This window comes from Episyrphus balteatus, chromosome 1, assembly GCF_945859705.1.
Source record: "Episyrphus balteatus chromosome 1, idEpiBalt1.1, whole genome shotgun sequence".
Taxonomy (NCBI): domain Eukaryota; kingdom Metazoa; phylum Arthropoda; class Insecta; order Diptera; family Syrphidae; genus Episyrphus; species Episyrphus balteatus.
Window position 1 is genome coordinate 90,217,691 of NC_079134.1, and position 27,515 is coordinate 90,245,205.

The window sequence follows — 27,515 nt, forward strand, 5'->3', positions numbered from 1 at the left end:
AACCGAGATGACAGGAGTGCATAGCAAAAATGTTTTTGTTATAGTCTCGGTTATGATCGGGCAAAAATTTTTGTTTTATATTTAACTGTACATCTTTGTCATCTCATGCACATACAAAAAATTTCCACGTATCCACCTTTTTTTAATCGGGTTTTTTAGTCTTGAGGTATTTTTAGTCAAATTGGCCTTTGTTGCTTAACAAAACTACTTATTTTCAAATTTTTGTTTTCTTTAACCTATTTTTTGGCCAATTCCAATAAGAAAAACATTAAAAATATTTTTGACCGGATTTTGAAGGCGAATATGTATATATGTATATATATATATATATATATATATATATATATATATATACATATATATATATATATATATATATATATATAATATACAGGGTGATTCAGGAGTAATGTGCCAAAAAGCTAGAGCGTGTAGGTTAGGTCAAGACAAGAAAAAAATCGTATGGGAGTGGGGGGTCTATTCCCCTTCGTTTAGCGGGGAGGGGCAATTAAAAAAAAATTGACTTAATTTGGAAACAAAATTATTAACGGTTATACTTACATTAACGTGCTGTACTTTTTTGTAAAGCCAAAACATTAGTCTCTTACAAAACTTTTAAACAAAGCCATTTTATGGCACAGTTTTTGAAAAATTAATTTTTAATATCAAAATTTTGAAAAAAAATTGGAAAAAAAAATTTCAAACTAATTTTTTTCAAAATTTCATGTCATTAAGTACTAATTTAATTTTTGAAATTCGATGCTTTTATTTATTTTTAAACAAAAACAGAAAACCAGATTCAAAAATATGTTGTCGTTTTCGAGAAATTAACAAAAAACCAAAACGACTTTTTTCTAAAAAACCTCATTATATTCTGTTTTTTACGTAGCTGGACTTGTTGATAAATTAATTTATGAAACATTAACAATTCGTCAATTATTTTTTAAACATTCAGACTTAAATAAGGATACAATAAAGTGATACCGTATTGGATTAACCCTGAATTGATCAACTTTTTTCATTGATAACACCTGAAAACTTACCTGAGAATTTTTCATACTATGTCTGGGGTGCTCGCTACCCATGGATTCTAGCTGTAAGGGTCTTAAGGCATTAAAATTGTTTTATTTTAATGAAACAAAAAATGAAATAATACTTGCGCAAGCAGTTCAAAATAAAAAAAGGACTTTTTAAATCATATTCTTTGATTTTTAAAGGTTTCAAGAGAATCATTTTTTTTTAGATAACATTTAAATTCTTTTCCTTCGTATTTGCCATTTCTCTTGTCATCGATTAATCATTTGGGTGTACATTATTATTTGTTATTCAATTTCCATTAAGAAATTCCGATTTTATTGCCTGAAAGCCCTTAAAGCTAGAATCCAAGGGCGGCGAGCACCCCAGACATAGTAAGAAAAATTGTCAGGTAAGTTTTCAGGTGTTATCAACGAAAAAAGTTTATCAATTCAGGGTTAATCCATTACTGTATCACTTTATTGTATTCTTATTTAAGTCTGAATGTTTAAAAAGTAATTGACGAATGTTTAATGTTTCATAAATTAATTTATCAACAAGTCCAGCCACGTAAAACAGAAAATAAAGAGGTTTTTTTTGAAAAAGTAGTTTTGGTTTTTTGTTAATTTCTCAAACACGACAAGGTATTTTTGAATCTGGTTTTCTGTTTTTGTTAAAAAATAAATAAGAGCATCGAATTTTAAAAACTAAATTAGTACTTAATTACATAAAATTTTGAAAAAAATTAGTTTGACATTTTTTTTTTTCAATTTTTTTTTCAAAATTTTGATTTTAAAAATTAATTTTTCAAAAACTGTGCCTCGAAATGACTTTATTGCAAGTATAGCCGTTGATTTTTAATAATTTTTTTCCAAATTAAGTCAATTTTTTTTAAATTGCCCCTCCCCTCCCCCCTAAAAAGTAGCCCTGTTATTACAGTTTTCAAAAAAGTATAAAAGTTTCCAAAGTTGCAGTTAAAACCCAAAATATTACAATTTGAATTCAACAAAACAGAGTTTATCAAAACAAAAAACAACCAAAATTAAACACATTTTCTCCAACTGTTATTTGTTTATTTTTTTTTAACAAAAGCCTCTATTTTTGTTTGTATTTTTGCTCTGAAAAACCCTTTTTTGTTGAATTAAAATTGTAATATTTTGCGATCTAACTGCAACTTTGGAAACTTTTACACTTTTTTGAAAACTGCAATAACAGGGCAAATTTTTAAAATAATAAACCATTCTCACACCGCACACTGGGGAAATTTGTATGGGAGTGCGGAAAAAATTAAATAAAAACTGAACCACTGAATAGATTTGGATGAAATTTTCAGGGATGACAGTTTTCGTCGTAAGAAATTATTATTATTCATTTCCGCCCACTGCCACGCCCTTTTAAAAAAATTTGTGAGAGTAATAAAGAATTCCGATTCTCAATTTACTTGTACTTATAGCATTTTTTTTTAAATTTTTTTGTATTATTGGAACCACCTCACCGATTTTAAATACATTAAATGGAAAAGAATAATTCATAGTAGGTACTGTTGTCGAGGTCCACGTCCACGCAAAATAAAAAACCCAAATTATAGTTAAAAATTATTAAAAAAAAAAAAACACTTTTTTCATTTTTTTATACAAATTTTTCAAAAGTTAATTCTTTTAAGAGAGCCATTTTTTCCTCAATTAAATGACTCTGATTCTTCTTAATACCTAAAGGAATGGGTCAGATGATCTGTATTTTTCAATAATAATTTCAATTTAAATCTTGAGACATTCCATTAGATTTCTGCTTAGATCTTCGCATAAAATGCTTAAAATTCCCATTATTAATAAAATGTATAATAATAAGACGCATAATCCCTTTTCACTCGTTTTTAATTTGAATAGTTTTCAATATATTATGTACATACATTTCAGTTACATACATATAACGAAAATTAATTTTTCTGAGCCAAGTTCAAAAAATCAAATGTAATTTTATTGTAGTAGATTTGTAAAAAAATGTGTTACGAATTAATTTTATTTTCTCTATTTGTCTTTTCGTATAAGAATTTCAAGCTTGCAGCCAAAAAAACAAAAATCTGACAAAAAGGAGATTTTTTACTTTTCAATTTTCTCGAAAACTAGAAGGCATAGAAACATATGGTTTTCAGTGTTTGGTAAGGAATTAATTAAGGCAGTGTTCTTCATTATTCAAATTGAATACAAATCCCCAGGCTTGTCAAAAATAGTATTGGATATGTTTTTTAAAATTTTTTTTTCAAAATTTTGACTTTGAAATCGATTATTTCAAAAACAATTCACTTAAAGAACTTAATTTAAAAGCTCAAATTTTTAAGAAAATGATTTTTGCGACCAAATGAAGTTTTCAATTACCAATAAAAAACGCAGTGGCACCTGGTGGCACCCAAATTTGGCCTTCATCGAAAGGGATTTTCATAAGGAAAAAGTTTTTAATAGCCTCTAACTGTAGGCAAGTGTAGCTAAAATTATATATACAAAAATATGAAAAAATCAAGCCATTTTTTTCTCTTTTCTTTAAATAATTATATAAAATAATTAAAATCTTTAAAATTAATAATTTCTTCGATTTACAATAGACAAACGATGGCTTCTTTACGGAAAAATAAAAGTGTATGAGTCGGCTCAAGCTAAAAATAAATTACACAGCTTTAATTTGAGGGTATTTTCACTTCGTTTTTTATACTTTCAACAACTTGTCCCTTTACAAAGCTCTAAAAAGTAAACTACAAGTCCGATTTTAGTAATTCTTTCTGATTTTGATTCAGATTTTATTTTAGAATTTAGAAATACTATTGAAATATTCTCCGAGGAACTTTAAATGTTTGACTTTTTTCCGCAAAATCCCCAGTGTGCACCGTACAAATTTTTTTTGCGGTGTTGCTCTCAAATAAAAGTTAGAAATTGATTTTTTATAAAACTTTAAACTGTTATTTAATTTGCAGCGAAATGGCGTATGGAATATAAAATATTTTGATTAATTTATTGTTCCTTATTATTTGGCAATGTTTTTGTAAAAGAATTTAAAAAAACAAAAATCAACAATGGGCGCAGGAAGCAAAATACTGTTGCAAAGTAGGGATTTTTCGAAATTTCACAAGAATTGCATTAAATCGAAAACCGTAAGGATTTGGGATGAACAAGTTACTAAATTCTGAGAGCCCTTAAGTAGGCCTATCAGCATATTTCGTTTGATCCATTACTTTTGGGACACCCTGTATACAACTTTTTTGTATTAATCTTATCAAAAATTGCTCAAGAAAATATCAACATCGCACGACCCCAAAATCCGGTCATAAGTAAAAAAAAAAATCGCATTCGACCCGTTATTTTTTGCTTTTCGCATTTCTCAATACCTATGCTTACTAAAACCGGTTTCAAATATGCAATAACTGCTGACCCCGTTATCTCAAAGATCTTAGTCTAAATCTAGTCGATTTTATAAGCTCACGTCACAAAAGCTTATTTTGTTCTCTAATCATTAACACTGCAGTCTGTTTTTTTATTTGTGATAATTGTGAAAATTTTTTGATGCATGTGGAGGGATAAGGTACATATGTACTTTATATTAATACAGAAACTTATATATACATATGTCATTGAAAATATATTGAAAACCGAGATGACAGGAGTGCATAGCAAAAATGTTTTTGTTATAGTCTCGGTTATGATCGGGCAAAAATTTTTGTTTTATATTTAACTGTACATCTTTGTCATCTCATGCACATACAAAAAATTTCCACGTATCCACCTTTTTTTAATCGGGTTTTTTAGTCTTGAGGTATTTTTAGTCAAATTGGCCTTTGTTGCTTAACAAAACTACTTATTTTCAAATTTTTGTTTTCTTTAACCTATTTTTTGGCCAATTCCAATAAGAAAAACATTAAAAATATTTTTGACCGGATTTTGAAGGCGAATATGTATATATGTATATATAAATATATATATATATATATATATATATATATATATATATATACATATATATATATATATATATATTAGGGTGGGTCAAAAAAATCGAAAATTTTTTTTTTGATTTGGTACTCCGAAAAATCGATTGCTAGACCCCTCTAGAATATACACACCAAATATGAGCTCTTTATATTAATGGGAAGGTACTCCGCTTTGCAATTTTCCATTTTTACATCAAGCTTCTACTAAAAAAAAATAATTTTTTTATTAATTGACTTTTTAGCAAATTTCTTTTCATATTCTTGTAGGAAATTGAACGCTCTACAAAAAAGGCCTTATACACTTTTTTCGTTTATCTAACCGTTGAATAGATATTTGAGGTCCAAAAATCGAGAAAATCTTTAAAAATTCGTTTTTTGTTCTTAATTTTGTAACAAATTGAAAAATTATAATGATTAAACGCGCAAGACATATTCTTGTTGGAAATTGATTGCTCCACAAAAAAGGTCTTATTAACTTTTTTCATTAATCTAACCATTCTAAAGATATTCGAGGTCAAAGTTAAAAAAAAATATAAAAACATTGTATATTTTTAAAAAATTTCTAATTCACTGAAACTTCATTATTTTCAAATTAACAAGATATATTCTTGTAGGGGCTTAAATGTTCTACAAAAAAGACCTTGGAATGAAATTGATTGCTTTAACCGTTTAGAAGATATTCGTATTCAAACCAATGCTCACTGATTTCAATAGTTTTCTTATGACCCGTATGCATTGCGATTTGGATACGAATATCTTCTAAACGGTTAAAGCAATCAATTTCATTCCAAGGAATTTCTTGTAGAACGTTTAAGCCCCTACAAGAATATATCTTGCTAATTTGAAAATAATGAAGTTTCAGTGAATTAGAAATTTTTTAAAAATATAAAATGTTTTTATATTTTTTTTTAACTTTGACCTCGAATATCTTTAGAATGGTTATATTAATGAAAAAAGTTAATAAGACCTTTTTTGTGGAGCAATCAATTTCCAACAAGAATATGTCTTGCGCGTTTAATCATTATAATTTTTCAATTTGTTACAAAATTAAGAACAAAAAACGAATTTTTAAAGATTTTCTCGATTTTTTGACCTCAAATATCTATTCAACGGTTAGATAAACGAAAAAAGTGTATAAGGCCTTTTTTGTAGAGCGTTCAATTTCCTACAAGAATATGAAAAGAAATTTGCTAAAAAGTCAATTAATAAAAAAATTATTTTTTTTTAGTAGAAGCTTGATGTAAAAATGGAAAATTGCAAAGCGGAGGACCTTCCCATTAATATAAAGAGCTCATATTTGGTGTGTATATTCTAGAGGGGTCTAGCAATCGATTTTTCGGAGTACCAATTAAAAAAAAAGAATTTCAATTTTTTTGACCCACCCTAATATATATATATATATATATATAATATACAGGGTGATTCAGGAGTAATGTGCCAAAAAGCTAGAGCGTGTAGGTTAGGTCAAGACAAGAAAAAAATCGTATGGGAGTGGGGGGTCTATTCCCCTTCGTTTAGCGGGGAGGGGCAATTAAAAAAAAATTGACTTAATTTGGAAACAAAATTATTAACGGTTATACTTACATTAACGTGCTGTACTTTTTTGTAAAGCCAAAACATTAGTCTCTTACAAAACTTTTAAACAAAGCCATTTTATGGCACAGTTTTTGAAAAATTAATTTTTAATATCAAAATTTTGAAAAAAAATTGGAAAAAAAAATTTCAAACTAATTTTTTTCAAAATTTCATGTCATTAAGTACTAATTTAATTTTTGAAATTCGATGCTTTTATTTATTTTTAAACAAAAACAGAAAACCAGATTCAAAAATATGTTGTCGTTTTCGAGAAATTAACAAAAAACCAAAACGACTTTTTTCTAAAAAACCTCATTATATTCTGTTTTTTACGTAGCTGGACTTGTTGATAAATTAATTTATGAAACATTAACAATTCGTCAATTATTTTTTAAACATTCAGACTTAAATAAGGATACAATAAAGTGATACCGTATTGGATTAACCCTGAATTGATCAACTTTTTTCATTGATAACACCTGAAAACTTACCTGAGAATTTTTCATACTATGTCTGGGGTGCTCGCTACCCATGGATTCTAGCTGTAAGGGTCTTAAGGCATTAAAATTGTTTTATTTTAATGAAACAAAAAATGAAATAATACTTGCGCAAGCAGTTCAAAATAAAAAAAGGACTTTTTAAATCATATTCTTTGATTTTTAAAGGTTTCAAGAGAATCATTTTTTTTTAGATAACATTTAAATTCTTTTCCTTCGTATTTGCCATTTCTCTTGTCATCGATTAATCATTTGGGTGTACATTATTATTTGTTATTCAATTTCCATTAAGAAATTCCGATTTTATTGCCTGAAAGCCCTTAAAGCTAGAATCCAAGGGCGGCGAGCACCCCAGACATAGTAAGAAAAATTGTCAGGTAAGTTTTCAGGTGTTATCAACGAAAAAAGTTTATCAATTCAGGGTTAATCCATTACTGTATCACTTTATTGTATTCTTATTTAAGTCTGAATGTTTAAAAAGTAATTGACGAATGTTTAATGTTTCATAAATTAATTTATCAACAAGTCCAGCCACGTAAAACAGAAAATAAAGAGGTTTTTTTTGAAAAAGTAGTTTTGGTTTTTTGTTAATTTCTCAAACACGACAAGGTATTTTTGAATCTGGTTTTCTGTTTTTGTTAAAAAATAAATAAGAGCATCGAATTTTAAAAACTAAATTAGTACTTAATTACATAAAATTTTGAAAAAAATTAGTTTGACATTTTTTTTTTTCAATTTTTTTTTCAAAATTTTGATTTTAAAAATTAATTTTTCAAAAACTGTGCCTCGAAATGACTTTATTGCAAGTATAGCCGTTGATTTTTAATAATTTTTTTTCCAAATTAAGTCAATTTTTTTTAAATTGCCCCTCCCCTCCCCCCTAAAAAGTAGCCCTGTTATTACAGTTTTCAAAAAAGTATAAAAGTTTCCAAAGTTGCAGTTTTTTAACAAAAGCCTCTATTTTTGTTTGTATTTTTGCTCTGAAAAACCCTTTTTTGTTGAATTAAAATTGTAATATTTTGCGATCTAACTGCAACTTTGGAAACTTTTACACTTTTTTGAAAACTGCAATAACAGGGCAAATTTTTAAAATAATAAACCATTCTCACACCGTACAAATTTTTTTTGCGGTGTTGCTCTCAAATAAAAGTTAGAAATTGATTTTTTATAAAACTTTAAACTGTTATTTAATTTGCAGCGAAATGGCGTATGGAATATAAAATATTTTGATTAATTTATTGTTCCTTATTATTTGGCAATGTTTTTGTAAAAGAATTTAAAAAAACAAAAATCAACAATGGGCGCAGGAAGCAAAATACTGTTGCAAAGTAGGGATTTTTCGAAATTTCACAAGAATTGCATTAAATCGAAAACCGTAAGGATTTGGGATGAACAAGTTACTAAATTCTGAGAGCCCTTAAGTAGGCCTATCAGCATATTTCGTTTGATCCATTACTTTTGGGACACCCTGTATACAACTTTTTTGTATTAATCTTACCAAAAATTGCTAAAGAAAAAATCAACATCGCACAGAGCAGTATAACGACCCCAAAATCCGGTCATAAGTAAAAAAAAAATCGCATTCGACCCGTTATTTTTTGCTTTTCGCATTTCTCAATACCTATGCTTACTAAAACCGGTTTCAAATATGCAATAACTGCTGACCCCGTTATCTCAAAGATCTTAGTCTAAATCTAGTCGATTTTATAAGCTCACGTCACAAAAGCTTATTTTGTTCTCTAATCATTAACACTGCAGTCTGTTTTTTTATTTGTGATAATTGTGAAAATTTTTTGATGCATGTCGAAGGATAAGGTACATATGTACTTTATATTAATACAGAAACTTATTATATACATATGTCATTGAAAATATATTGAAAACCGAGATGACAGGAGTGCATAGAAAAAATGTTTTTGTTATAGTCTCGGTTATGATCGGGCAAAAATTTTTGTTTTATATTTAACTGTACATCTTTGTCATCTCATGAACATACAAAAAATTTCCACGTATCCACCTTTTTTTAATCGGGTTTTTTAGTCTTGAGGTATTTTTAGTCAAATTGGCCTTTGTGGCTTAACAAAACTACTTATTTTCAAATTTTTGTTTTCTTTAACCTATTTTTTGGCCAATTCCAATAAGAAAAACATTAAAAATATTTTTGACCGGATTTTGAAGGCGAATATGTATATATGTATGTATATATAAATATATATACAGTACATTCTCGATTAACGCAACTAATTAAAACAAGGGTGGTTGCAATGACCGAGGTTGTTGCAATGACCGAGTAAATAATTTTTAGGTTCAATATGAGATGAAAAGCGAAAATATCAGAAACGCAACACTAACAAATATATTTAATGCAACAAACTTCTGTCCAATAAAATATAATTGATATGAAACGAAAGAAATGGAAGTTAATTCATTACGATAAGTACCTACGTAATTATGAATGTTTAGTTCTTTATCCAAATTTAATTATTTTATTTCGAAAAAATGGGATATTTTTGTTTGGATTTTTTAGTTTGTTAGATTTTAAAAATTGAACAATCAACATTTTTTCAATAAGGGTTAAATTTTGGTCAGTTCATTGTATTTTTGTATTGAAAGTTGCACTTATCGAGTCAATTTTTGTACAAGAGTTGCGATTACTGCGTCAACAATGATAAAAATTGGGGTGTTGCGAAAATCGAGGAGTTGCGTGAATCGAGAGTTGCGTTAATCGAGAACGTACTGTATATATATATATATATATATATATAATGTACATGTACAGGGTGATTCAGGAGTAATGTGCCAAAAAGCTAGAGCGTGTAGGTTAGGTCAAGACAAGAAAAAAATCGTATGGGAGTGGGGGGTCTATTCCCCTTCGTTTAGCGGGGAGGGGCAATTTAAAAAAAAATTGACTTAATTTGGAAACAAAATTATTAACGGTTATACTTACAATAACGTGCTGTACTTTTTTGTAAAGCCAAAACATTAGTCTCTTACAAAACTTTTAAACAAAGCCATTTTATGGCACAGTTTTTCAAAAATTAATTTTTAATATCAAAATTTTGAAAAAAAATTGGAAAAAAAAATTTCAAACTAATTTTTTTCAAAATTTCATGTCATTAAGTACTAATTTAATTTTTGAAATTCGATGCTTTTATTTATTTTTAAACAAAAACAGAAAACCAGATTCAAAAATATGTTGTCGTTTTCGAGAAATTAACAAAAAACCAAAACGACTTTTTTCTAAAAAACCTCATTATATTCTGTTTTTTACGTAGCTGGACTTGTTGATAAATTAATTTATGAAACATTAACAATTCGTCAATTATTTTTTAAACATTCAGACTTAAATTAGGATACAATAAAGTGATACCGTATTGGATTAACCCTGAATTGATCAACTTTTTTCATTGATAACACCTGAAAACTTACCTGAGAACTTTTCATACTATGCCTGGGGTGCTCGCTACCCATGGATTCTAGCTGTAAGGGTCTTAAGGCATTAAAATTCTTTTATTTTAATGAAAAAAAAAAATGAAATAATACTTGCGCAAGCAGGTCAAAATAAAAAAAGGACTTTTTAAATCATATTCTTTGATTTTTAAAGGTTTCAAGAGAATCATTTTTTCCTAGATAACATTTAAATTCTTTTCCTTCGTATTTGCCATTTCTCTTGTCATCGATTAATCTTTTGGGTGTACATTATTATTTGTTATTCAATTTCCATTAAGAAATTCCGATTTTATTGCCTGAAAGCCCTTAAAGCTAGAATCCATGGGCGGCGAGCACCCCAGACATAGTAAGAAAAATTGTCAGGTAAGTTTTCAGGTGTTATCAACGAAAAAAGTTTATCAATTCAGGGTTAATCAATTACTGTATCACTTTATTGTATTCTTATTTAAGTCTGAATGTTTAAAAAGTAATTGACGAATGTTTAATGTTTCATAAATTAATTTATCAACAAGTCCAGCCACGTAAAACAGAAAATAAAGAGGTTTTTTTTGAAAAAGTAGTTTTGGTTTTTTGTTAATTTCTCAAACACGACAAGGTATTTTTGAATCTGGTTCTGTTTTTGTTAAAAAATAAATAAGAGCATCGAATTTTAAAAACTAAATTAGTACTTAATTACATAAAATTTTGAAAAAAATTAGTTTGACATTTTTTTTTTTCAATTTTTTTTTCAAAATTTTGATTTTAAAAATTAATTTTTCAAAAACTGTGCCTCGAAATGACTTTATTGCAAGTATAGCCGTTGATTTTTAATAATTTTTTTTCCAAATTAAGTCAATTTTTTTTAAATTGCCCCTCCCCTCCCCCCTAAAAAGTAGCCCTGTTATTACAGTTTTCAAAAAAGTATAAAAGTTTCCAAAGTTGCAGTTAAAACCCAAAATATTACAATTTGAATTCAACAAAACAGAGTTTATCAAAACAAAAAACAACCAAAATTAAACACATTTTCTCCAACTGTTATTTGTTTATTTTTTTTTAACAAAAGCCTCTATTTTTGTTTGTATTTTTGCTCTGAAAAACCCTTTTTTGTTGAATTAAAATTGTAATATTTTGCGATCTAACTGCAACTTTGGAAACTTTTACACTTTTTTGAAAACTGCAATAACAGGGCAAATTTTTAAAATAATAAACCATTCTCACACCGCACACTGGGGAAATTTGTATGGGAGTGCGGAAAAAATTAAATAAAAACTGAACCACTGAATAGATTTGGATGAAATTTTCAGGGATGACAGTTTTCGTCGTAAGAAATTATTATTATTCATTTCCGCCCACTGCCACGCCCTTTTAAAAAAATTTGTGAGAGTAATAAAGAATTCCGATTCTCAATTTACTTGTACTTATAGCATTTTTTTTTAAATTTTTTTGTATTATTGGAACCACCTCACCGATTTTAAATACATTAAATGGAAAAGAATAATTCATAGTAGGTACTGTTGTCGAGGTCCACGTCCACGCAAAATAAAAAACCCAAATTATAGTTAAAAATTATTAAAAAAAAAAAAACACTTTTTTCATTTTTTTATACAAATTTTTCAAAAGTTAATTCTTTTAAGAGAGCCATTTTTTCCTCAATTAAATGACTCTGATTCTTCTTAATACCTAAAGGAATGGGTCAGATGATCTGTATTTTTCAATAATAATTTCAATTTAAATCTTGAGACATTCCATTAGATTTCTGCTTAGATCTTCGCATAAAATGCTTAAAATTCCCATTATTAATAAAATGTATAATAATAAGACGCATAATCCCTTTTCACTCGTTTTTAATTTGAATAGTTTTCAATATATTATGTACATACATTTCAGTTACATACATATAACGAAAATTAATTTTTCTGAGCCAAGTTCAAAAAATCAAATGTAATTTTATTGTAGTAGATTTGTAAAAAAATGTGTTACGAATTAATTTTATTTTCTCTATTTGTCTTTTCGTATAAGAATTTCAAGCTTGCAGCCAAAAAAACAAAAATCTGACAAAAAGGAGATTTTTTACTTTTCAATTTTCTCGAAAACTAGAAGGCATAGAAACATATGGTTTTCAGTGTTTGGTAAGGAATTAATTAAGGCAGTGTTCTTCATTATTCAAATTGAATACAAATCCCCAGGCTTGTCAAAAATAGTATTGGATATGTTTTTTAAAATTTTTTTTTCAAAATTTTGACTTTGAAATCGATTATTTCAAAAACAATTCACTTAAAGAACTTAATTTAAAAGCTCAAATTTTTAAGAAAATGATTTTTGCGACCAAATGAAGTTTTCAATTACCAATAAAAAACGCAGTGGCACCTGGTGGCACCCAAATTTGGCCTTCATCGAAAGGGAATTTCATAAGGAAAAAGTTTTTAATAGCCTCTAACTGTAGGCAAGTGTAGCTAAAATTATATATACAAAAATATGAAAAAATCAAGCCATTTTTTTCTCTTTTCTTTAAATAATTATATAAAATAATTAAAATCTTTAAAATTAATAATTTCTTCGATTTACAATAGACAAACGATGGCTTCTTTACGGAAAAATAAAAGTGTATGAGTCGGCTCAAGCTAAAAATAAATTACACAGCTTTAATTTGAGGGTATTTTCACTTCGTTTTTTATACTTTCAACAACTTGTCCCTTTACAAAGCTCTAAAAAGTAAACTACAAGTCCGATTTTAGTAATTCTTTCTGATTTTGATTCAGATTTTATTTTAGAATTTAGAAATACTATTGAAATATTCTCCGAGGAACTTTAAATTTTTGACTTTTTTCCGCAAAATCCCCAGTGTGCACCGTACAAATTTTTTTTGCGGTGTTGCTCTCAAATAAAAGTTAGAAATTGATTTTTTTATAAAACTTTAAACTGTTATTTAATTTGCAGCGAAATGGCGTATGGAATATAAAATATTTTGATTAATTTATTGTTCCTTATTATTTGGCAATGTTTTTGTAAAAGAATTTAAAAAAACAAAAATCAACAATGGGCGCAGGAAGCAAAATACTGTTGCAAAGTAGGGATTTTTCGAAATTTCACAAGAATTGCATTAAATCGAAAACCGTAAGGATTTGGGATGAACAAGTTACTAAATTCTGAGAGCCCTTAAGTAGGCCTATCAGCATATTTCGTTTGATCCATTACTTTTGGGACACCCTGTATACAACTTTTTTGTATTAATCTTATCAAAAATTGCTCAAGAAAAAATCAACATCGCACAGAGCAGTATAACGACCCCAAAATCCGGTCATAAGTAAAAAAAAAATCGCATTCGACCCGTTATTTTTTGCTTTTCGCATTTCTCAATACCTATGCTTACTAAAACCGGTTTCAAATATGCAATAACTGCTGACCCCGTTATCTCAAAGATCTTAGTCTAAATCTAGTCGATTTTATAAGCTCACGTCACAAAAGCTTATTTTGTTCTCTAATCATTAACACTGCAGTCTGTTTTTTTATTTGTGATAATTGTGAAAATTTTTTGATGACAGGAGTGCATAGAAAAAATGTTTTTGTTATAGTCTCGGTTATGATCGGGCAAAAATTTTTGTTTTATATTTAACTGTACATCTTTGTCATCTCATGCACATACAAAAAATTTCCACGTATCCACCTTTTTTTAATCGGGTTTTTTAGTCTTGAGGTATTTTTAGTCAAATTGGCCTTTGTTGCTTAACAAAACTACTTATTTTCAAATTTTTGTTTTCTTTAACCTATTTTTTGGCCAATTCCAATAAGAAAAACATTAAAAATATTTTTGACCGGATTTTGAAGGCGAATATGTATATATAAATATATATATATATATATATATATATATATATATATATATATATATATATATATATATATATATATAATATACAGGGTGATTCAGGAGTAATGTGCCAAAAAGCTAGAGCGTGTAGGTTAGGTCAAGACAAGAAAAAAATCGTATGGGAGTGGGGGGTCTATTCCCCTTCGTTTAGCGGGGAGGGGCAATTAAAAAAAAATTGACTTAATTTGGAAACAAAATTATTAACGGTTATACTTACATTAACGTGCTGTACTTTTTTGTAAAGCCAAAACATTAGTCTCTTACAAAACTTTTAAACAAAGCCATTTTATGGCACAGTTTTTGAAAAATTAATTTTTAATATCAAAATTTTGAAAAAAAATTGGAAAAAAAAATTTCAAACTAATTTTTTTCAAAATTTCATGTCATTAAGTACTAATTTAATTTTTGAAATTCGATGCTTTTATTTATTTTTAAACAAAAACAGAAAACCAGATTCAAAAATATGTTGTCGTTTTCGAGAAATTAACAAAAAACCAAAACGACTTTTTTCTAAAAAACCTCATTATATTCTGTTTTTTACGTAGCTGGACTTGTTGATAAATTAATTTATGAAACATTAACAATTCGTCAATTATTTTTTAAACATTCAGACTTAAATTAGGATACAATAAAGTGATACCGTATTGGATTAACCCTGAATTGATCAACTTTTTTCATTGATAACACCTGAAAACTTACCTGAGAACTTTTCATACTATGCCTGGGGTGCTCGCTACCCATGGATTCTAGCTGTAAGGGTCTTAAGGCATTAAAATTGTTTTATTTTAATGAAACAAAAAATGAAATAATACTTGCGCAAGCAGTTCAAAATAAAAAAAGGACTTTTTAAATCATATTCTTTGATTTTTAAAGGTTTCAAGAGAATCATTTTTTCCTAGATAACATTTAAATTCTTTTCCTTCGTATTTGCCATTTCTCTTGTCATCGATTAATCTTTTGGGTGTACATTATTATTTGTTATTCAATTTCCATTAAGAAATTCCGATTTTATTGCCTGAAAGCCCTTAAAGCTAGAATCCATGGGCGGCGAGCACCCCAGACATAGTAAGAAAAATTGTCAGGTAAGTTTTCAGGTGTTATCAACGAAAAAAGTTTATCAATTCAGGGTTAATCCATTACTGTATCACTTTATTGTATTCTTATTTAAGTCTGAATGTTTAAAAAGTAATTGACGAATGTTTAATGTTTCATAAATTAATTTATCAACAAGTCCAGCCACGTAAAACAGAAAATAAAGAGGTTTTTTAGAAAAAGTAGTTTTGGTTTTTTGTTAATTTCTCAAACACGACAAGGTATGTATTTTTGAATCTGGTTTTCTGTTTTTGTTAAAAAATAAATAAGAGCATCGAATTTTAAAAACTAAATTAGTACTTAATTACATAAAATTTTGAAAAAAATTAGTTTGACATTTTTTTTTTCAATTTTTTTTTTCAAAATTTTGATTTTAAAAATTAATTTTTCAAAAACTGTGCCTCGAAATGACTTTATTGCAAGTATAGCCGTTGATTTTTAATAATTTTTTTTCCAAATTAAGTCAATTTTTTTTAAATTGCCCCTCCCCGCTAAACGAAGGGGAACAGAACCCCCCTCCCATACGATTTTTTTCTTGTCTTGACCTAACCTACACGCTCTACCTTTTTGGCACATTACTCCTGAATCACCCTGTATATAATAGGTATAAAAATAAGCTTTTTTGCTGTGTTTCTTTTACTTTTTTGTAAGTTTCTTAGTGACATCACTCTAATGGGTGATCTTTCTAATTTATGTATGTATGTTTATTTATTTTTTCTTAAAAAAGGCCTGATAATGAGCATAATCATGATCGAAACAACACAAAGCGAGTAATAACATCTTTAATTTGACCAAAAGCCAACTAAATAATTAACATTTAATTAAAACACAAATGTCACAAAAAACAAAATACGTACATATAATATTAAAAATTCGGAAGAGGAATTTTATTTCATTTTTACAACAAACATGGATTTGATTTCAAAATAGTAGAAATGCAAAGAATATTTTTTTTGTTTTCAATTTTAAGCGCGTCCTTGCGCCAAAACAATAACGGACAAGCTTAAGTTTTAACCTTATTTCAATGAATTTAGTTCTATTAGTTAAAAATGAAATATACCAAATAATAAAGCTAATAATTTACCGTCATTTTAGAAATGAGATTGTCGGCTCCTATAACATGATAGCGCTTCTCGGGATTCTCTTTAATATGGTTTAGGGTCCAATGCGTTTTTCCTGACCCGGGTAATCCAACTAAGAGATAAACTTCGCACTGCTTACGACTATCTGGCCTTTGTGGTCCGCTTATAAATTTATCTTCTAAAGTTAAGGCAATCAATTCATATCCAGGCAGTAAAACCATTTCCTTTCTTTCTTCTGACTCAATTTTTTCCACCGCTATATCCTGGCTCGAGTCTTTTGAATCTCTGTTTTCTTTTTTTTTGTCAAAAATTTTGTTTCCATTTTCTTTTGCATCTTGAAGTTCAAAAAATGTTTCCTTACTTTGATTGCCTTGATTTTGATCATTAATTTTGTTTTGATTTGAGTGAACTTCTAATTCTTTGATATCAGAGGATTCATCAATTTTATTTTTATTTTTCACTTCTACTTCGACAGCATCTTTTTCATTTGATTTTTCTATTTCGCTGTGCGTTTCTTTACTTTCAATTTCAGCGGTTTTTTTGCCGTCTTCCTTTTTATCATCATCGTTCTCAAAATCATCTATTTTGACTTCATCTACGATTTCCCAATTATCTTCAGTATTTTTGATATCCTTCGCATTGTTATCCTCGGAAATTAAAATATCTTTGCGAGACTTTTCCTTTCCCAAAAGCAAACTTTTTGGACGTTCCATATTGCAAAGCAGATTCTCGCTATCAGCAAAGTTTAATGAAACCTCGTAGCCTTTAACCAGAATGTGTGGGAATAATGCGTCCTCATCACCTAGTATTTCTTTGTTAAATTCAAATGCTGTCCCAAGTTCTTCGCTATTTAATGTAAACTGAATAGTGCAAGGAGTGCTGTCTAAGTCTAAATAACATCCAATAACATCGTCTATTTTAAATGGTTTGCCATAACCAGTGAATTCTCCGTTTAGTGCTTTTCTGCCATTTTCACAATAAGCGAAAGAGTTTTCTCCTTCTCCTAATAAAAGACTCGTCTTTGTTGTTGAAAAGCCGCAACGTAAACCTCTTATGAACGGTTCATCTTTAAACTGATTAGCATTTGTTTCTTCAGCCAAGCGCACTTCATAACATACTTTTCCTTCACGTACTCCATAGTTTGTACGAGTTCCAGACCATACCAGGGAATAAATTTCTTCTGACATTGGTTTCGCCGAAGTAAAAGTCACTGGATCAATTGTAAGATGCAAATCGGAATCAACTAAAATAAAAAAATCAGTTTAATTAGTATAACTTTAATTCGGATTATTACGTGTTATTAATAACACTGTGTTTCAAAATAAAAATCATGTTAATTACTTTGGAAGTTACCTAGCAGCGGTTGTAGTTATTACTGAGTACATTATATTTCGTCACTTGAAATTTTTCATAGACCTTAAAAATTTTTCGATCAATTTCTTGTTCTTTTTTGAAAATATTTTTTATTTTGCTCAAGCACCAAATTGGGTGTAGATTTTATGGACTGAATGTCAAATTACAACATTTTTTCCCCGTTTTTTAGAATTCGGAGACCGTTTTAAGCTACATTTTGTGTTTTTAATTTTTGTATAAACAGTTTTGTTGTTATATTTATGCTGAATCAAATAAGTTATTATTCATCAAAATCAGTTAGAAATTGTAGAAGTTATGATTTTTTTCAACTCGAGAAAGAAATTTCAAAACAGGAAAAAAATGTTGTAATTTGAGATTCAGTCCATAAAATCTACACCCAATTTGGTGCTTGAGCAAAATAAAAAGTATTTTCAAAAAAGAACAAGTAATTCTCTGTTAAGAAATTTAAAGAATTCTGAAATTGACCGAAAAATGACTGAGTACAAAATCTTTAAAACTTGAAAACATTGAAAATCACTTTTTTGACGATAACTTGAAATTTTGAGCGTCTATGAAAAATTTCAAGTGCCGAAATATGATGTACTCAGTAATAACTATAACCTCTGCTAGGTCACTTCCAAAGTAATTAACATGATTATTTTGTAACACAGTGTAATTTCAGAGTGCAATTTGTTGCGAAACATTCGGGGTGATTACAAAATTGCACTCTGAAATTATTAATAACGCGGAATAATCCGAAATTATTTTTAACATGTCAGATTAATTAAGTTATTTAAGTATTTGGCCTGACTACAAAAAGTTAGTTTTTTAGGATTTTTTTTTTTAATTTAAAGAAGGTGGTAGCAAAATACTTCTTATGGGTATTTCCAATGTAACGGTGGTCTGTTCTTTTATTAAACAATGTTAACTTTAGTTTTTGTGTCAAAAAAATCGTTGTTGTTGTTTTCGTTAGATTTTGTTAGAAAATTTCAACTTTTATTTAGGAACGACTAATGTTACATTTTGTTGATCTGTCAAAACAAATTTTTTGAGATCAATTTTATGAATAAATAAACAAGAAATAATTAATTTGGCACTGAAATAATTGTTTCAAATTGAATTCTTAGCAAATTGAAAGAAAAATATGCATTAAATAATTTCAAATATGGAAACAAACAAAAAATTCTCTTCTCACATCATCCCCTCTCTTCCCCATTTATTTGTGTTTGACAGATTAACATTGAAACTCAAGCCCAGAAAAAGTTGGAAAAAGTAACAAGATGTAACTATATGACACTTCAACATTGGATTTAGGAACGATGTTGTGACGTCACGATGTTACATTTTGTAACTTTTTTCTCATTTAGGAACGATGAAAGTTAACTATTGTTAACAATAGTTAACATTGTCGAATAAAAGAACGCACCACGGTGTGACACAGTTAAGTCATTTTTCCTGGTTCCTGGTTTGTGTAATATGCACTAAATAAGGTATTTAACCTTTTATTTGTCAAGAGCGTGTATTTTAAAAGTACTGTTGTGAACATAAACATTAAACACAGCATAAAAAACACTTGTTGCTACGGTACTTGATAAAACAAAAAACCATAGAAAATAAAAAAATAATAAATTCGATATGGAAAATTTTCATTTTTCAAACGTGGGAAGGTCATTAAAAAAAAAAAAATAAAAGTAATACAATTTTAAATGAAAAATAAATAGAATTTTCTAGAAGAAAATCTTCTCTGTAAGCCGTGTTTAAACAAAATAAAAGTAAGATACGCATAATTTTCGATACATAATTTCTATATTTGAAATTCTTTCTTTAAGTTTCCTAAAAATCTAAAATTGAAATTCCTATTTTAAGTTAACCTTCATATAGTCTATTGAATAGACCCTTTTGGATGGAACAAATTCGTTCAAGAGTTTTTAATGCTGATTATGATTCCTTGGCATACAAGAATACTCCAGCCAAAAGTGCTACTAAATCCGTTGGTGCATTTCTGAGAAAACGGCAACACTGGTCGGTTTTCAGTTTTTTTGATTTAACTCGAAAACCAAGCCTGACTTTGAAATGGTTCAAAGACACTTATTATAGCAAATTAAATTTTCTGTCAAGTTAAGATGGTTAAAAAATTTTAAAAATTATTTTTGACTAAAATTCTAACCTAAAATCAAAGAAATAATAGTTAAAAAATTGATAATTTTATTTTTTTTTTACTAAATCAAGGGGCATTTTGTGTATGTAGGCGGGACGTCCAAACTTTGTACTAATGAAATAAAGTAGAGGTAAAATCCTTTGATAATATTGATAATATTTTATAGATAATTAAAAGTGCTATAATTCATTCTTTAAGAAAATCCCAAACAAATCAAAAGTTCTTCAGATATTTGAAAAAATGTCATATTGTGTTATTCTGCGAGAAGAACCCGGACTTTGACCGACTATAAAATTGAATTTAACTAACTCACGGAATTCATTTGTATATCATTTTTTAGATAATTTAAATGATAATAAGTCTATACTCGGACATTTTTGGTTTAAATGAGTAAAAATGGAGTTATAAAATAAAAACGGCACCGACCTCTTTTCCAAGATGGCGGCTGTTCCCAATATCTTATCATCCCAAAAAATTCATTTTTACGATAAGGACATTCACCTAAACACGTTCCATGAAAAAAATTTGTCCCGCGAAAAGTGCAATTTGATTTACTAATTTGCCTGAGCTATTTTGTTTCAAACTCATTAGAGTATTTTTTTCGTTTTTCAAGAGAAACTTTTCGTTGATCGCGGATTTTACAAGAATTGTTTTTCAGGCCATTGAAAACAGTAAAAGAGTTGGTATTAAATGTTCTTCTATGCAATAGACCAAAGCTAATGGCTCTCCGTCCATCCATTCCACCCGTATTTATAAAAATGCACATACACAAAATTGCACAAAAGGCCATAAGGATGCAAATAAATTTTTTTGTTTGTCATATTTAGTTTATATTAAATCAATCTCTCGAAGTATGTTTACTTTAAAAGTCTAAAAGTTACCAATTAATACGATTTTATGGAGTTTTATGCCGTTTTCTCAGAAATGCACCAACGGATTTAGTAGCACTTTTGGCTGGAGTATTCTTGTATGCCAAGGAATCATAATCAGCAATAAAAACTCTTGAACGAATTTGTTCTATTTTTGCTCTGGAGCTCGGGTCTATTAAATAGACTAATAAGGTCCTCAGAAAAACTAACGTAAGAGGGTTGCGGGCCAAATTTGACCCATCAATACTTTTTCAGAATAAATGTTAAATATTTGAATAATTATTACTGCTTTGGTTTATAATTTAATAGTTTAGATATTTTTCATGAAAATTACAAGTATTTTAAACTTTAAACTTTACGAAAAGTCATAAAACATTAAATCTTAACGAATTAGGTTTTCAAGAAAAACTTATTTCTTTCCAAAAATGGGTCAAAAAAACCCGAGGATCGAACGAAAGTTAAAATTTCCAATTTTTCAACTTTTGTCTAATAACTAATTTTTATCTAATTGTCTGTTTTACAAATTTTGTCACTTAAATTTGAATATTTTATCTTACTAATCTTAATTGTTGTGTTTGTTGTGAGAATTTTAAAGTTAACGAATTTAAATCAAGCCCAACAGGACCTGGATTTTGTGCGCACATCATCAGAGAGTCATGTAAATGTCTTTTAATTACACTGGTCTACAAAATGTATCTTTTTTTCTCCTTTTTGACTTTCCTGATTCTGAATCTGGTTTCAGAAAAATTCTAGCACGTACCATTTTTTTCAAATGATTTTTGAAAAATATGAGTAGTTTGTAGAAAATAACCCTTTTAGATTCGGTTGACCTTGTACAAAAATAAAACTATTATTCGTATTCAGCTCAAATTTGGAGGACTTATTTCTCATGACATGATCTATAACACTGTGTAACACTCTAAATATACGCGAGCAGAGACCTATCACGTTTTGTAGAGCTAGTCGCACTGATTACGAAACGGTATTTAAAAAGTCCCATACACCCCCAAAATCTGGAGTTAGGGTCAAAAAACGGTTTTTTGGACCTTCAACCATTGAAAAAATTATAGCTTCGTCAAATTTTTACCCATTTTTGATTTTCTTATAGTTTCTGATAGAAGATAATTATACCTTTTAAAAAATGTATAAAACATGTGATTCAATTAAACCACCCAGAATGTATAAGCTGTCAAATTTCAAAAATTTCATTTTTTTCGTCATTTGCCCGACTTCGACATCAATTGAAAGTATATGTTTTCAAAACAACATTCTGTTTTAAAAATATATTCTTAAATAATATTTATTTTAAAATGAACGAGGTATTTTTTTATGAAATCAGTTCAAAACTGGCTTGGAAAAAAAAATTTTACGATTTCAACCCAGATACAGAAATTCAACGTTTAAGCAATTTTCAATTTCAATTTTGTTTTTATTGAACTTGTTATTTACAATAGACTTAAAATTAACTTATGTCTAAGATACATTGATAGATACAAAATTTTGTTGGCACAGAGGGGGCCTAACCTTATACAATGACTAAGTTATAAAATATAAATAAATATTATACATGGATAAACTTAATTTAAAGTCTACTGACTAGGTTGTCCTCGGGGTGTTCAGACCCGGATGTCCAGTTGTGGGGTTGGTTGAGTTGGGTTGGTTTCAACGTTTAGGCACCGAACAAAAATGTTGCACGTAGTACGATAACTTGGGGGGCCAGGATTTGATAACGGTTTTTTGTAGAGGAGTTCAATACAATCATTTTTACTATGGGAGGGGGTCTATCTCCCCCCCCCTTGTGGAGGGAGGGGAAATTTTCTAAAAAAAATTATTAAAAAAAAATTATTAAAAAAAAAATTATTAAAAAAAAAAAATATTAAAAAAAAAATTATTAAAAAATTAAGAAACAACGGCATCGGCTAAAAATAGGCAACAAAAAATTAAAAAAAAAACTCACTAATTACTATTTTTGTCCAGACTGTGAATTTTAATAAAAAAAAATTGACTCACGCCGAAAACTACCTCAACTGATTCCTTATCGAATAGTGAAAAGTATAAGTTTCTATGCCTTCTAGGTGTTGAGAAAATTGAAATTAATACTTATGATAGAAACTTCCTTTGTGTTTTAATTTTTAGAAGAATGTATGCAACTGAATTTAAAAAATGTTAATATCTTTTTTAAATGTTCAGATAGGTATTAATTTTTAAAGGTATTATTTTTTTCTTACCCATGATAATTTTTGACTTTGGGGCCGATTTTCTTCGATAAATGTGTTATAAACATAGTGTTTTATAAATTTATTCTTATGAAGAAAACAATAATGAGCAAAAATGTTGTTCAAAAGTTGGCCAGAAAACTTATAGATTTTATGATATTTAGGAAAACCTGCACCAGGTAAAATCTTTTAAAAATGTGTTTTTTTGCTTAAATAAAAAATGGATAAGAATTAAAAATGTTTTTTGTAGTTTGTTGTTTATTTCTACTGGAGACCTAGTTACAACAATTATTTAAAGTGTGCTCTATGGTTTTGTATGCTTGATAGAGCCCGTTTTTTTTAATTTTATTGCTAATATTAATTGGTGGATATGTCACTGATTTAGTTATTTAGCTTTGAAGTTATTTAGCTTTGAAGTTCTGCTGACAAAAAAATCAAAAAAAGTTCTGCTGACAAAAAATAAACCATATAATTCATTAGTTCCCCACCCATTATTTTGCTACAGACATCAATACCAACATATGCTGAAAGTTTTAGCCTTCAAAACTAAAAGGAAGAGGGCGCTCATCAGCTTTGGAATATTAGACTTTGTTACCCTTACCTTACCCTTAATATCTGATTATATCGTATTAGGACTTGGCTTGAGGTTGCAATTTGGATTAAACATGATAAGCACGCATGTTCCCGACAACCAAGTAAATGATTTTCACGTTTCTTTGGTTTTGAGTCACTAGCTCGTATTTCATTGATTAATTCTGTTTTGATAACTTTAAGCAAAAAATACTTACAGACGAATTTAAATGAACAAAAATTATTATCTGTGAAAATATCACTTAACTATTGGTTTTTTATGAAAAACTTTACCACATCATAACTTAATTCACTTGATAAATCAAAACAAGAGTTAATTACTAGCCATGAGGACCCAGCTATACCAGCATCTGAGCAAAAACTTTGAGCCTGTTGAGCGCCCACTTACACTTCACCTAAAAAGCTGAAATTTCACGTGTGTAATACAAAACACATATGCAACCAATTTTTGAGTGGGGAACAACGGAAATGTAAAAACCAAAAAATTGGACCACTCTAGTCTACACTCTAAAGAACTACTGCTGTACAAGTCAAATCTTCACAGCCAAAATAGTAACCCTAGAACATGCATAGTAGCTAAGAAACAGTTTAATCTTTTTCTTCTAACTACTTACAGTAACATTGACCAGACTACGGTAAAATTGGAGCGCGATGGGCTCCCAATGCTCATCCTCTCGTCCACTTACATGCCGTATGACAGTACAGAAGGACCACCAGCAGATATGACTAAAAAGTTGGTATCTTTTGCAAGTAAGAACAAATTTGATATTATTTTAGATTGTGATTCTAATTCACACCATGTGCAATGGGGAAGCACTGACATAAATACTAGGGGCGAGTCCCTCTTTGAATATATTATCGAGAACAATTTGGTGGTAGCTAATAGAGGTAACACCCCCACCTTTGTTACAAAAACACGTGTAGAGGTTCTTGATATCACCTTGACGAATAATTCAGATACTTGCCTATTAGAAAAATGGAAGGTCTTAGATGAAATCTCTTTTTCCGACCATAGGCTTATAGAATTTTATATCCCTGATGCTGCTAGGCACAATAAGCCCTTTAGAAATAAATTCTGTTGCAAAGACATTTTTTTTTCTTTTTAAGCAATATATTTTTTCTTTAAATTATATAATTCCTTATTTTGTTATTGGCCTGGGCCCATAACCTTTTAGCAGAGTTAAATAAATAAAAACATCTTGATTCCAATAGAGCAAACAACAGAATAAATATTTTATTGAAAATTATTTTCTTTCAAACAACAAAATCAAAACTTAGTTACTTATAAATTTTGGTCGCAAGTATAATCTAATCAAGTATTTCAACACTATAAAACCAGTCAAAGAAAATTTAAGTCAGGAACTCAACGAGCCAAACGATGCTCTTGGAGAAACTTTTCCAGTACTATCGAATGTAGAAATCATTCGGCAAGACTACGGAAAATCCTCTCCAAAACGATTACTCCTATAGGCTCCCTAAAAGGGCCTGATAACACTGGTCAACAAGGTTTTTGCCACAAGAACCAAAATATACTTTTCTAGTAGTTTTTAGGGTGCTGGATCCGAATCTGAAGTCAGAAAAATTTGATTGGCCTTCGTTTTTGAAATATTACCGTTAGAAAATGTCAAAAAACGTAATTTTGGCTGTTTTCGAGGTTATGTTTTTATGTGGAGTAATTAATTGTGATAAAATTTGTAACGGTACCTATAAGAGCTAGTTTTATTCTTTCAAAAAATGTTTAAATCTTTCTGATATCACTTTTATTTCCGAGATATTTAAAATTTAAGTAGCGGTCTTTGAATCAGAAACAACACTGGCCAACCAAATTACACTTTTTTTGCCACAAGAATCAAAATATACTTTTCTGAAGGTTTTTGGGTTGCTGAACTCGAATCCACAATCAGAAAAATTCTATTAGCCTTCGTTCTTAAAATATTACCGTTATAAAATGCAAAAAAAAAGGGTGTTTTTTTATAACGGTTATATTTCAAGAAAGGAGGCTAATAGATTTTTTCCGATTGCGGATTAGAGTTCAGCAACTCGAAACCCTTCAGAAAAGTATATTTTGGTTCTTGTGGCAAAAATTCTGTGACCAGTGACTTAAACTTTAGATTAAGTTTAGTTTCTCTTTGACTTATTAACCCTTTCGAACCCAAGCTATGAAAATCAATATTAAAAAATGTTTTTTCAGTATTATCGTATCAAAAACATCACAACTAAGAAATATGAACAGCAAAAAGTTATTTTCCAAAATAATAAATAGCAAAACTAATGTGTTACTCTCATGTTGCATGTAAATAACATGCACTGCCTATGACCACCAAAAAAGTCGGACAACTGAGAAAATAATTTTTTATGGAACAATAATATATGTATGCTACTTCTTCTTAGCCAAAAAGCAAAACACTTTCTGGATTACCTTTTTTTATATCTTTTTTTCAAAATTATGACCATATATAAAAAAAATTTTTTTTTGCAAAAAAAAAAGAAAAAATGTGAAATTCAGTTCCTTTTTCGATAAAAAATAAATTAAAGGTATGATATTTGACTAAGTTTTTTAATAATCCATTAATAATCCAGTAACTAGGCATCATTATCTTTCAATTGAGCCATCGAAACCTAAAAAAAATATTTAATGTAATATTTTTTACGAATTTTTAAAAATATGTTACACGAGAGTAACGCTGTGTCCGAAAGGGTTAAATGAACTTAAGATATCTCGAGCAATAAAAGAGATATAGGTAATTTAAAAAGTTTTTGAAAGAAGAATATATGTTCTTATAATAACCGTTACAAATTAGTTTATAATGAATTACCCCACATAAAAACAGATCCTCGAAAACAGCCAAAATTACGTTTTTTGACATTTTCTAACGGTAATATTTCAAAAAAAAAAAGGCCAATCAAATTTTTCTGACTTCAGATTCGGATTCAGCACCCTAAAAACTACTAGAAAAGTATATTTTGGTTCTTGTGGCAAAAAAAAAGTTAAATTTTGTTGACCAGTGTAATCAATGGACAGAATCTTGTCAAGACAGCTTAAAACTCCAGGTGCAAGCTCACTTCCCAGGTTGTAACTCTGGATTGGAAAATGATTCTACAAACTCTTTGCACTCATTTTGTGAAAATCCTAGAGAAATTATTACGAAAGAAAAATTGATGTGGGCCATCAGCTCCTTCTCTCCTTATAAATCTCCAGGTCTAGACGGCGGCGTCTTTCCCTTGATGAGGCAAAAAATAGTGAATTCATTATTCCATACCTGATCATTATATTCCAAAATAGCCTACAGTTGGGATATGTCCCTAAAACATGGAGTGAAGTCAAAGTTGTCTTTATACCAAAAGCTGGTAAATCCAGTTACACAGAACCCAAACATTTCAGACCTATCAGTCTAACTTCTTTTACACACTTGAAAGGTTAATCGATATACACATCCGCAGTTACTTATACTACCATATTAGGGCTGTAAAAGTAACGACAAAATGAGTACCTACCCGCATGTATATGTTACTTTTGATACTAGTACCGGCATCAATAACATCGTTACTCGTTACTTTCGTATGTTTTGTTACCTTCGTTACTTTTGCATGCTTCGTATGTTTCGTACATTTCGTATATTTCATGTATTTGATACGTTTCGTATGTTTGGTATTTTAAGTATGTTTCGTACGTTGGTATAGGGGGGTAAAAAAATTAAAAACAAAACAAAAAGCATTTGTATAATCTAAGCTACATTTGAAGAACATAAACATTAAAATTAATTGCGTTGTTCTCATGTAATAAGAGTTTGTAGG

The 27,515-nt window shown here is 28.8% G+C and overlaps 1 protein-coding gene across 1 annotated transcript in view; it reads right to left on the reverse strand.

Annotated features, from left to right (window-relative positions):
* LOC129907351 (heterogeneous nuclear ribonucleoprotein U-like protein 2) overlaps nucleotides 1-27,515 on the reverse strand; it is a 217,504-nt gene that overhangs the window by 71,121 nt on the left and 118,868 nt on the right. The window contains exon 3 of the mRNA XM_055983512.1: nucleotides 16,536-17,776. Coding sequence (XP_055839487.1) covers nucleotides 16,536-17,776 — 1,241 coding nt within the window. The remainder of the gene's footprint in view (nucleotides 1-16,535; nucleotides 17,777-27,515) is intronic.